The 12,969-nt window shown below is 47.4% G+C and overlaps 1 protein-coding gene across 4 annotated transcripts in view; it reads right to left on the reverse strand.

Annotated features, from left to right (window-relative positions):
• Positions 1–849: 849 nt before the first annotated feature.
• CD82 (CD82 molecule) overlaps positions 850–12,969 on the reverse strand; it is a 41,536-nt gene continuing 29,416 nt past the window's right edge. For all 4 annotated transcript variants that reach the window (XM_062635911.1, XM_062635912.1, XM_062635913.1 and 1 more), the window contains exons 5-9: positions 11,809–11,883; positions 6,939–7,046; positions 3,859–4,050; positions 3,522–3,605; positions 850–2,994 (exon numbers count right to left, since the gene is read on the reverse strand). In XM_062635911.1, coding sequence (XP_062491895.1) covers positions 2,917–2,994; positions 3,522–3,605; positions 3,859–4,050; positions 6,939–7,046; positions 11,809–11,883 — 537 coding nt within the window. In that variant the 3' untranslated portion in view covers positions 850–2,916. The remainder of the gene's footprint in view (positions 2,995–3,521; positions 3,606–3,858; positions 4,051–6,938; positions 7,047–11,808; positions 11,884–12,969) is intronic.

The raw sequence follows: 12,969 nt of genomic DNA on the forward strand, positions 1-12,969 counted from the left end.
CATGTCTTCATATAGTCTGTAGAGATTTGAAGCAACATAGAATGGTTTGGCCTTGAAAGGACCTGAAGATCATCCAGTGCCAACCCCCCTGCCATGGGCAGGGACACCTCACACTAAACCATGTCACCCAAGGCTTCATCCAACCTGGCCTTGAACACTGCCAGGGATGGAGCATTCACAACCTCCCTGGGCAACCCATTCCAGTGCCTCAGCACCCTCACAGTAAAGAACTTCTTCCTTATATCCAATCTAAACTTCCCCTGTTTAAGTTTTAACACATTACCCCTTGTCCTATCACTACAGTCCCTAATGAAGAGTCCCTCCCCAGCATCCCTATAGGCCCCCTTCAGATACTGGAAGGCTGCTCTGAGGTCTCCACGCAGCCTTCTCTTCTCCAGGCTGAACAGCCCCAACTTTCTCAGCCTGTCTCCATACAGGAGGTGCTCCAGTCCCTGATCATCCTCGTGGCCTCCTCTGGACTTGCTCCAACAGCTCCATGTCCTTCTTACATTGAGGACACCAGAACTGTATAGAGCACTCAAACAGAGATCACTTAGCTTAGGAGACAGCAGGTAATACAAAGGAACTAGCACACAGCTCACCCTAGGACAGATATATTCCATAAAACAAGGCAAAGTTTACTACAGAACATAACCAAGGAAAATGGTCACCTCTGTCTGCTGGGCAGATCTTAGCAGCCCAGACATCTCACGCATGGGCTTCAAACAGCTTTGGGCAGGCCCCTTTGCTCCCAACAAACAAGGTGTCAGTGATTTGCTCGCAAAGCAGAAAGGGGTGGAGAGGAAGCGAGGGGAAACCACTGCAATGCACAAGTCACAGGCAAAGATATGGATTTTTTTTAGCAAAGTCTTTATTACAGAAATATTCACCCTCTAGACTTTTATATCTGTACATGCATTTCTTCCAGTAGGAAGATGTTGCTAAAAACAGACAAAAAACAAAAAGGAAACCCAGCATGGGCTCCTTTTTACTTGCAGCTTGACATTGGCATCTGTAACTGAACAAGAATCTTACAAATGAGAACACAGTAGAGAACAGACTTTGTGCTACAAAAGCTAGCAAGCTTTACTGCCAAGAAGGGTGCCTTCTGCTATAGCAAAGGTCAGCTTGAAGGATCTGTGCAGGACGGGGCAGCTGTCTCAAAATAGCAAAGCCTTATCAGACCTCCATAAAACACAGTTGCCCAGTCACACCTCCTCTCCCCACTCACTGCTGTGTCCAGAGGCAAGGACAAAGCAGGGACCCACTGCAGGGCCTTGATCCCTTGCAGGATGAGCCCTTCCTCTGAGAAGGAACACTGAGCAGGTAGTGAAGCCATCCCTTGGAACCACAATTAGGGTTATGTCTACAACCCAACCCTGACAAGAGACAGACCTAGGACCACCTCTGTAAGGCAAAGGTTCCCTCACCAAGTACCTCATATCAGCTCTCAGGCATGAACCATCCACTTCTCTCTCCTGCTGCCTGTCATTGCACAGACGTGCAACTGTGGAAAATGGTTTGTGCCCAAGCCACCCCTAAGATTGAGGATGAGCATCCAGCTCCCTTATCTAAGAAGCTGGGGCTGGTTTTCACATACCTTTCATACTTTCTGCTGCTCTACAACACTCTTTGCTGCTGGCCACCGGCTGAACAGAGCCAACAGCCCAGGCATTAAGTACAGAAACCACCCAGCCTGCACAATCACAGAACTACCTGTAACTGCTGCAGTGCTTAGACTCGAGATGGAGCTCAGGACGCAGCCACGGCTCCAAAGCACAGTCAGAAGACTGAACAACTGAGTAGGAGTGACCCAGGACACCTTGCATTCCAGAACCTAAACTGGGCACTGGCAGTGGTGTTCTCTCTAATACACAGCATTAGCAATGGCAGTCAGATCTCTCCATATTCAAAACCACAGCTAACGAACTTTATGTTCATAAAGGGGGCAGGGGAAGAATCAAGTTAATCATAACCTCTATAAAAGTTGGCAACCCAAGAATGCAACCAGCAGAGCCAGCCTGGGGCTGAACCCACGCTCTGCAGCAGTCTCTGAAGTGCCTCCAAGCTGACAAGAGCCAGCAAAGCAGTGCTGGGGGAAAGGAAAAGAGGCAAGTGGGAGAAACGTGGAAGTGCCAAATCCAGAACCCAAGGAACCCATTCCAGAAGCAGCTGAGCACCACCGCCACAATCTGCCAGGACACACTAGGAATAGGTAGGCTTGGAGCCCTCCTGTTGGCTCCTCATCACAGTCAAAGGGAAGAACTCCACTGAAGGCAAGGCATAGCTGACTCCAGAAGCAAGAGAAGCGAGGATGAGGATAGCACTCAATAGTTCAGATGAGAGCCTAGGCTGGAAAATGCATAGGAAGAGCTGAATCAGGTTAACTGCAAGGGAGGAGAGGGTCTATAAAGCACAAGTAGTTACCACCACACGTCAGTGAAGTAGGTGAAGCTATCAAAGCACTGGAATCTCAACAGCAATCCTGGCTCAAGAGACAAGGAGATGGGACTTCTGAGGGTAGTGGGGAACATGTGTGGAGGAGAACAAGGTTGGAGAGGAGTTGTTGTGTATTAGGCCCAGTGGGTTGTAGAATGGGGATACGAGTAGTATCGTTTAACATGGAGCAGGCAGAAAAAGCATTGTCCCCTCAGGTTAATCCGTGTCTCATGTGATATGAGACAGTTAAGTTCTGCTTCTTGAAGTAAAAATAATCCAGAGGCAGGATGCAGGTGGCCCAAGGGCCCTATTGCCAGAAGATCAGGCTGTTTTGCAGCTCTAACAGTTCTTAGCAGAGTGGTATGAGAAATGGGATGTCACAGGAGTAATGGTCAACGGTTGGACAGTCTGGGTATGAGGCAGGAATGTTCTGTTTGCTCCTTTCTCTGTGGGGCTGTAGCTCTGGTTTCAGCCATCTCAAGACTTGGGCACTTTGGTGTAGTCTTCACTGTGTATGTTCTTGCAAAGCGAGATGGACAGGATCATCCCCAGCAGCTGGAATAAGCAATGAAGAATGGAAACAAAATCAGCACCCAAACACATAATAAAGTGGGAAGAAAGGGTGATAAAGAGGAGCAGAATACAGTGGTCTCCTTCTAATGACACCACAAAGGTTAACAGTCTGAAATGCAAGAAATATGCAATAATCAGGACAACAATATTTTGATGCAAAAAGACTTGCCTTTATCTGGAATCTTATAAGCTATTTAAGGCAACAAGTGAGATCTCACTAGTGGGATGTTGCTTGTCTTGTTCTTCCTGATTATGCATACAGTGAATTGCCAAGTGTTAGACACAGCAAAGGAACCACAAGTAGACCACAGGGATTTGTTCAGTTTTTAATCCAACCCCTGGAAGTATCAATTCAAAACATTTGAATGTGGTAGACAAGTGGTAGACACAGCCAAGAGCTAGAACTGCACCGCCATTAAACCAGGCATCTATTACCTGAATAAACAGCTTTGCCTTTAAAAGAGACTCCATGGTAAAGCAGTATGGGTCCATGTCAGGGAATGACTTACCTCTATAACAGCAACACCCGTGCAGACCCCAAGAATGACACCAAGGTTGTCCTTCAACCACTGCTCTACACCATCCATACATCCCTATGGAAAAAAATATGGTCACAATGGAAGGAAATATGAATAAAAGTATCTCAAGCTATCCATAACACATCTCCTTGTGCATGCAGGGATTATCCCACTTACTTCTAAACTAAGTTTCACAGTAGCTTTAGCAGGAACGGGTATATCCCTGCCTTCCACCCCCAATTTCCACCAGTACTTTAAGCTATACTGACATGGGAACAACACTAAGAACAAAGACAAGGTGACTTCAATTGAAGACATACACACTCACCTGCTGATGAACAGGCCAGTCAGCATATGTTGCAGTGCCATTGATGGGGACATCCAGATTACAGAAGCCAGTATCTACCTGAAAGTCCTTGGAGCTATTGGAGCAGGAGCAGGGATATGCAGTCATGCTTTGGTTGATAAGAATCTCATTGTTTTCCCAGTCCTTTGCTCCAGTCCAGCCACAGCAGGCAATCTGATAAGCAGAAAGAGATCATCACAGTCTTACACTTTGCACTGGTAACATACTGCATGTGAAGACAAACAGGCAGCGGAGGTACAAGTATGCAGGAGCTCCCTGTGTGACAACAACAGTCAGGCCATACAGCCTGCATGAATTAGTTATGTCAGAACATCACCCTGGTTATCAGATGATAACCTATGCACAGCGCTGTCCAAAAGACAGGGGCTTTATTTCCTCTGCTAGCAAGACAAGTGGAAGGGCCACTTCTAGCAGCCTTTGAGCTTAGTAAACTAGAATATGCACAGGTCATCCACAGAGTTCTAGCACACCAGTCATGCTAGAACATGAATACTTTCCAAGCCTTATTGCATGAGGCATAAATACTCAGGTTTTAGCAGGCCATACAGCTTGACATCAATTCCACAGAGTGCAATCCTTTGCAGACTAAATACTAGCAAACCTCATCTTATTTCCAGATGATAATGTCGAAGAGAGGTAAAAGTGAACAACAGATATTGCTGGTGGGTCAGCAGGAGGAGGGCAGTTGTCCTGTGTGATACGTTTGAGAGGCATTTTTCAGTCCCTCCAGTTCACTGTCAGCAGATTGCCTTAGTGAGGGTGACACAAGGCAGGCAAGAGATTAATGTGTTGACCTCACATATATTCAAAGACACCTCAAAAGGATGGCGCCAGGAGGGGCTGAGCTCTGCTCCCAAGGAACAAGGGATGGGACAAGAGGAAACGGCCTCAAGCTGCACCAGGGCAGGTTTAGATGGAGCTGAGGAACAATTCCTGTCCCAGAGGGTGCTCAGGCATTGGAACAGGCTGCCCAGGGGAGGGCTGCAGTCACCGTCCCTGCCAGTGTTCACACACCGTGGAGATGAGGCCTCAGTGCCATGGGTTAGTGGTGGCCTTGGCAGTGCTGAGGAATGGTTGGAGTGGGTGACCATGAAGGTCATTTCCAACCTGCTTGATTCCATGATTCTGTAATTACCACTTAGGCATCTTCCACTTGCGATGCCACTTCCAGAGGTTTAAATGGCAAGACTTGATTTTTCTTTCAGTAACACACATCTTTTGATCAGACACTAAGCAGTGAATTTTCATGTTCTGGCTCCCAATTCAAGGCACCACTGATATGAGCTATGACCCCCGGGGGGACACCAGCAGCCACCGCACGATGGCGTCAACATGCCACCGAGCCCCAAGGAGGCACCACGAGTTCACATCCACATGGCTGCAGCTGGGGCTGGCTGGAAGATGGGACCAGGGGAATTTTCCATCCGAAGAAACATTTACATTCCTCTACAGCCACGTGATAAAACTGCAGTTGCTGGAGGGGAAAGCACATTGGGAAGTCCAGCAACGACAGTTCTGAGAGTTGGGCTTGTTCAGCCTGGAAAAGAAAAAGCTCTGGGGACCCAGTGGCAGCCTTCCAATACCTAAAAGGGGCCACAAGTAATTTGGAGAGGGGCTTTTTACAAGGGCATGGAGTGACAGGACAAAGGGAATGGGTTTAACCTGACAAGAGAGGAGACTGAGATGAGCTCTTAGGCAGAAGCTCTTCCCTGTGAGGGTGCTGAGGCGCTGGCACAGGGTGCCCAGAGAAGCTGTGGCTGCCCCTTCCCTGGCAGTGTTCAAGGCCAGGTTGGACACAGGGGCTTGGAGCAAGCTGCTCTAGTGGAAGGTGTCCCTGCCCATGGCAGGGGTTGGAACTGGATGAGCTTTAAGGTCCCTTCCAAGTCAAACCAGTCTGTGAGTCTATGTTCTTATCTTAAGCATGAATCCTAGTGCTTGTAAGGTGGAACAGAGCAAAAGATTATTAAACATGAGGTGGAAGTTTAGGGGAAAATCCCTCTCTGCTCAGCAGGAAGAGTAATGTTTCAGTCTGACGTAAAAGACATGAGAACGGATGTACAAACAGCTGAACACCCACACCAGAATGAGCACTTGGTTTCTAAACAAGAGTTGAAGACCCAGCCTCTAGAAGGGGCTTCCTCTGCCTCACAGAGGTTTGGATTTCTAACTCCAAGCTGTTCTCTGAACAACCACCCCCTTTCAAATGCTGACTCCAGTGTATGAGAGGAACTAAGCTCCTACTCCTAATGCTTGACTTCTCCACCTCTACAAAACCTTCTTCTGTTCCCACATAAAAGAAAGGCTCAAGCGTGATAGTTCACAGTAGACTTAGGCTTCTCTTGGATTCACTAGCAACTACAGTGATAGATGCAACTATACTGATAAAGCATAAATAAATCATTTCCCATCCAAGGAGGAGAAACTGCAGGTCAGTGTTTTGCAGACTGAAGACATAAGAAAAACTCTCTTACTTGTACTTACTACACATCAGTCCCACGCTGGGCATGTATTTAAGCCCAACAGCCAGCTCTCAAGCTTGTAGTTTGGCAGTCAACAGCTATGATGACTCTAGTGTGCCTGAACACTGACCTAGCTGCTCAAGTGCTGACCCTGATGCTAAAACAGAAACCATAGGCAGTTGGATGGCTCTCAAGAACACTGACACTGGCAGAAGAGCCATCACAATAAGCAAGTGATATGCACCAAGCAGTAAGCTACAGGCTACTATTCTGGAGGCCCTGCAGACAAAGAGAAGTGTTGGGGTGCCATCTGATAAGCCAGATATATTAGCCTATGCAGCCAATACTAGCTAGTCCTAACAGCCAGCACATACTAATGTTTTGGGGTCTTACCTTGCAATAGCAAACAAGACAGCTACCTAGTCTGCAGGCACCAACCCTCACAGGCAACTCTGTAGATCAGCCACATCAATGCACTATGGTATTGCCTCTTGCAATACCTGTTTCCTGCCCTCAGCATAGTTTTAAAGGCATTTACTGACAACGAGCATTATCTGTCTCTTGCTGACCCCCATGACTCACCTGGGTTTGTACATAGTCCCATGCATCTTGTAGGTTCCTCTCATCATCATTCAAAGGGTCGTATTTTTCAATCAGACTTCGAACTATGCGAGACAACTCTTCTTTCAGCTGTCAAGGAACATCGGCAGGAGAGTTATTAGTCAATTCTTTGTAGCCTTTCTTTGGGGCTTAGGGTATATATAATGTAGCTTTGGTCACTAAGAATACGCCAAAGCTAACTGCGTGTTCTGGTTTGACACCAGGAGATTGCAAAAAGTAACAGATAAGGTGGGATATGCAGCCTCCGTCTTGAAGGGAGGGCAAGACAGCAGCTTTGATATGCAATACAACAGGCAAAGAACCAGTATTGCCCAGCAAGTCCTTATCCAGGAACAGAAAAGAGTTTCAAACCCGATGAGCAATAAAGGAAACAGATCTTGGTATGGTTATCCTGGTAAGACAGAGGCTGAAGAACTGCTGCCAGTCCCGAGCGAGACAGAGGTGAAAGCTAAGTACAAGCTGAAGGGCAACACTGCCTTAAGTACTCACAGGTAATGTTATTTCTAACCTTGCACTGCAAGGGAGACTCTGTCGCAGGATCTCAATCACTGCAGTTCTCGTCCACCACGCAGGGAAGGTCTGAATCACTGTGCTCCTGTCTGCAGCTGGGTTTTGACACACAGCGGGGGGAAACTTCCCCATTTCACAAGGCATTGATCTGCCTCTCCCCAGACTCCTACAACTGCTGCTTCTGTATCAAGACAGGAAGTACTACAACTGCCTAAACCGAGTCTTCTCCCAAAGCTCAGGTGTATCAAATCATCCCTTTGCCCCCATTCTTTATCATATTCACACCACACAATCTGAAGAGAGGTACAAGCCACCATGCAGCAGACTCTTTCACCTTCTTCCTCCCACCTCCCTCTGAAACTCAGCCAGCCTGTACACAAGGATATCTGCTACTGCTAAAGTCAGACCCAGCTCACAAGAGGTTGGAGAGAAGCATCATGAGACTGCTTCAGGGATGGGACAGTTACATCACCCTGAGCACTAAGATGCTCCCATCCCACATATTACCTTTGTGTCTATGGTGCTACAGCATATTTCAGGTCAGTGGAAACAGTTTTTCCCTGTCCTGCTTCTGTTAAGCATTGCAAATGACCATGGCAAACCCAGAGACACCCAGCAAGCGGAAGCAGTGCCTACTGTTAAGAGAAGCTTCTCTACATCAGCAACTCTTCTTCCCAGGAAACCTGCAGCTCAGGTCACTGGGATCAGCTACGTCAGGCCCAGACAGATGGGAGCTGCATGATCTTTCTTCTCATGATGTCTAGCTCTTCCCCTTGTAATTACTTCGCTTCCCCTTTTCCTTCCCTGAGAAGCAAGGCAACCTGACCTGGCTCTCACTAATGAGATTGGCCTTGGCTGCTACCACAAGCCTTATCAGTTACTGAACCTCTGAGGTCCCATCCTTACACTGCTGCTCCACATGCAGAGGGGGGCAAGGGGAGCTGGGCTTGTTGTTCTACCCTGGGCCCACCTAGTCCCTTAGCTATTAGGGAGGCTAGGGTCACTTCTGCATGAATCCAGGCAGTGCCTCTGTTCTCCATCCCAGGACCCCACCAGAAGCAGAGAGACAGGGTCTGAATCAGATGTGCTCAACCACAGCTGCGCTCAACCACAGCTACATAGGAAGTGGTATGCCTGCTCTTCCTCTACTCTTACACAAGAACAAGGAAGAAGTCTTCAAACAACTCTGCTTTCAAAGGGTGAGGCATTCCAGTTAAACTCAGGCTTTCTTAGGTGTTTCAGGAAGTAACTGGAGAAAGGGGGAATGTTGTGAAAACAATAGCCCAGCTCTGCAGAGCACACACAGGCAGCTTATTCACAGGCTTACCTGGCAGAGCAGCCTAAAGGGCAAACACAGGGACCTGCAGCTGGTCACTGAAACAGCAATGAGCTAGAAAGGCATATTGAACTCTTGGGCAAGCTTTCAGTATCTTATCTTCACCCATTTAAGGCCTGGCAGGACTCAGTGCTGTGTGGAGCATGACTGCTACCCTTGCTTTCTGCTGCTTCCCCGCTCTAGCCTGGTTTTAGAAGGCAGAACTCCAGCACCCCAAAGCAGAGACATTCAAAGCCAAGACACCAAAGCCACAGACCACTGCCAGCAGCAAGGCTGTCAGACTTCCCTTCACACAGGCTTACTGAAGAGGGAGCTGGGCAAAGCTGAACACCAGAGGCAAGAGCACAGGTCTTTGGTTCCAGTCTTGCTCACAGAATGAATTGTGCAGGCTTCTTCCACTGTTAGACACCATCAGTTGTCTATCATGCACTCTGTGTGGGACTCAAGTTACATCCTTCCTCCAGCATCCTAGGATCTAGCCTGCACACCTAAATAAGCTCAAAAACACATGAGAGGGCTCTCATCCTCCCAGTCACTTCATATTCTGAAACTAATGCAGAGCCCCAGACAAGTCACTCCACACAATCACAGGGGGCCTGTTCGCTGCAAACAATAGCTACCAAGTAGGGTAACTCCCAAAAGGCCACTGCTCTGCTTCACTCAAGGCATTTAGAGCCAAGCTGCAGGGAACTCTAAAGGGAGACCTTGCCCAGGGCTCTCATATGCATAAGGGCTTGTGATCCACTCGATGTAGGCAAGTAACATTCAGCTCACAAAGCACAGAGCCATTTGTGACATTACTATTTTTGTTGTCACTAAAAAACCCCACCCCAGCATTTCAGTTGCCAACAGATGTAGGGAAATGGGTGTTGCATCAACATCCTCCCTGTAGCACTGGGCAATTCCAGTCTGAAGGGGCATTCCTCCAGCAATGCCCATGGGGCAGGCAAAGCAGCAGCCTTCCTGTCACTCAGCCATTTACAGTTACATTAACTCTATTTCAGCATGCTATCATATGTAGGGGTGGGGATTTTGGCAATGAAAAGGAATAAATATTCCAACAAAAAAAAAAAAATCCATCAAGCAAATCTGTAGCAACCAAGCAGGAATAAATACTTTGGTTACAAGGAGTGGAGGAGCAAGTATCACCCTGCTATATTCTGGATCCACACTCCTTTCCTCCGCTCTTGCAATTCCTTGTTTTATATCTAACCAAGTTCCTGACGTTAGAAAGAAATAAACACAAAGAACACAATAGATATCCAGGGCCTGGATCTTGAGCAGTTTACAGTTTGCTTTTTTGCTGTACTGGGATGACGTACATCAAGTCAAGCAGAGCGACATGCATAGCATCATTGAAGCGCAGCCACCGAGCAGTGTATGGTTTCAGCCAAGACCTTCCTGAAACAGCTTTTCTTAGTACTCTAGGCAGGGACTTTGGAGGATCTCTGAAATAGAAGGGCTCTAGAAGAGCTTTCCCATGAGTTTTGTTCACTGAGCATCTGTTCAAAGCCCATCTCCCCCCATCATTCTGATGGATCCATACAAATGATGACCTCAGCCACACCAGCTCCAAGGGCTGTACAGACACCCCCCCCCCCCCAGCACTTTCATTCTCTCCCTGGTTTGAGGTTCAAATGAAGAACTACAGCTCAAAAGCTGGCATTTTCTAGAGCAGTGACAGCTGGAAGAGAAATACCAACAGAGGTACGGAATTTCATGGTCTGCAATAGTCACATTTCCCCACTGCAGGGGAATGCCCATCCCCACACATCTTCCTCTGCATGAGTCAGAGCTATGTGTTGAGAATCATCAGCTCGTTTAACGCTCTAACTTTACACACCAGCTAGCCAACGTTTCAGTTTCTCCTGCAGCTCCAGCCAGCCCAGAGAGCAAGCAACATTCACACTGCCAAGAAACCCAGCCAACAATTGCTACAGGCAACACAGCCCCCTGTACAAAACTCATAACCAGCTACACCAGGGCAGACCTTCACCCCACTCCTCATCCATAATTTCCTCAACCACTTGCTTTGTATAATCACCTAGCAGGAGGGTTGGCTTAGGAGAAGCAAGCACAGCAGTGCAGTGGTACAGATACACAGCTATGTGGCAGAGGACAGGGTTATCCACAACTGGTACAGCAACGGGCACACCAGGACAGGAGCCAGCAGGGACCCCACAGTCATAACTTGCTCCCAGTTTAGCTGTCAAACAGCTGGAGGCCTGACTGCTTGGCCAGAGAACCTATAGCCAAGGAAAGGCTGTTGCAATGCACTCCAGTAGCTCAAAGGTTATTCCCTTTATGCTACCAAGCCTATTGGAGCTCTGGAAGCATACACTGTGCAACTGCACTCCTGACAAAGAGATCCACTTCAAAATGTTAAACCACTTGGCTTCAAGCTCAAACTGTAGTACAGGAACTGTCAAGATACTCGAGTTTGCTCCTGGGGAAAGAGGGCAGCTCTTCCAAGGAGAGCTTTAAATACAGAGGCAGGAGGACTGAAAGGATGGAACAAGATGACACAAGGAGGGAGGCCAATCAAAAGCAATCACTCAGGCTGGTAACCCCTCAAGGCACCAGTGATGGCAACACAGTAGTAATCACTGCTACTACATGCCTAAACAGTAGTCTACAGCAGGATCAAGAGGAAGTGTGGTCAAAAGCCTTTCAGGAATTTCTTCTTACTGTTCCCACTACCCAAAATAAAGTCTGCATACCAAACAGAGCTTCATAGTCCTTGAGAAAGTAGCACTACTGAGGCTGGCAGATACAGAACTGTACAGCAAAGCTGCGAGGCTCGGGTAGAAGAAAGGAGAATCCAGTTATTAGAACTAGATGATGTTAAGGCCCTTTCCTACCCTAACCATTCTGTGATTCTATGCCTGCTAATGGTATAGCCCAATTTAGAAGACAGAATTTCCAGGTGTCTCCTGTGCCCCCAAGCCAAGACCAAGGAAAACATGCACAATTACAAATACTTACAGTTTCCTTCTGGAAGTAGATGACCAGTCCAGCAGCAACCTGAGTTATGAGGATTATCATCAGGCAGGTGAAGTACTGGAAACAAAAACAGATGACCACTATCAGCCTTTAGAAAAGTCTGTACATAACAGTTTTAGTAAGATTTCATACACAAGAGAAGTCACAACATTAAGCCAATACCTTTGTCAATACAGAAGCTCTGCTATCAGCAGTGCTCTCCCCAGTAAAGGGCTTAAATACAAGCATCTACATCAGGCCAGTGCACTTCAGCACTTCTCCCATCAGGCCAACAGGAAAACTTCAGGAGGGAGAGGGTTTACAAGCACCTTCTGCATGTGCCATGCTCCCTTTGCCACCTCCAGCTCCATTCCCAGACCACTCTGGCCTCAATCAGTTGGATCCTGCCTACTCCAAAGCCACCAGCCCAAGAAAAGTAAATTTTATGAACCTATTTATTATTATTATATTGTCTTTTAAAAATGATATTTAATTTGTTTAAGGATCTAAATTTAAGGAATTTTAAGGAAAATGTTAAGGAATAAAAGGATTTTAAGGAAAGCTTGACATCTGAGGTTAAACAGTGGTGACTACTACCATTACATTAGATGTTCCTAATATCAGGACACACAACGTGGCCATAGCTGGTTTCCTCTACATATATACTCTGAATAAGCAGGAGTTAAGTAGCAGGCTGAGGTATATGAAGCTAGTGTCATCCCATCCATCACAGACAGGAAAGTCCTACAGACAAACCATGTGAAGAAAGGCCCTAACATACATGACATTCCTAGTGAAGGGAAAATGTCTTTCAACTGGAAGAGGGAGATTTAGATGAGATCTTAGGAAGAAATTCTTCCTTGTGAGGGTGCTGAGGTGCTGGGCCAGCACTGGTGTCCAGAGAAGCTGTGGCTGCCCCATCCCTGGCAGTGTCCAAGGCCAGGCTGGACAGGGCTTAGAGCAATCTGGTCCAGTGGAAGGTGTTCCTGCCCATGGCATGGGGTTGGAACTGGATGAGCTTTAAGGTCCCTTCCAACCCAAACCGTTCTGTGATTCTGTGAAGTCTCCCTTGACTCCTGCGCTTTCCATAGAAGCTGAACTTTGCAGCACAGCAGGACACTGTCACTCTTCTCTCTCACTGTCCTTGATACTTGTTCCTTGCAC

The sequence above is a fragment of the Pezoporus occidentalis genome, unplaced genomic scaffold, assembly GCF_034315485.1.
Source record: "Pezoporus occidentalis ecotype Australia unplaced genomic scaffold, CSIRO_AGI_Poc_V1 ctg46, whole genome shotgun sequence".
Classification (NCBI taxonomy): domain Eukaryota; kingdom Metazoa; phylum Chordata; class Aves; order Psittaciformes; family Psittacidae; genus Pezoporus; species Pezoporus occidentalis.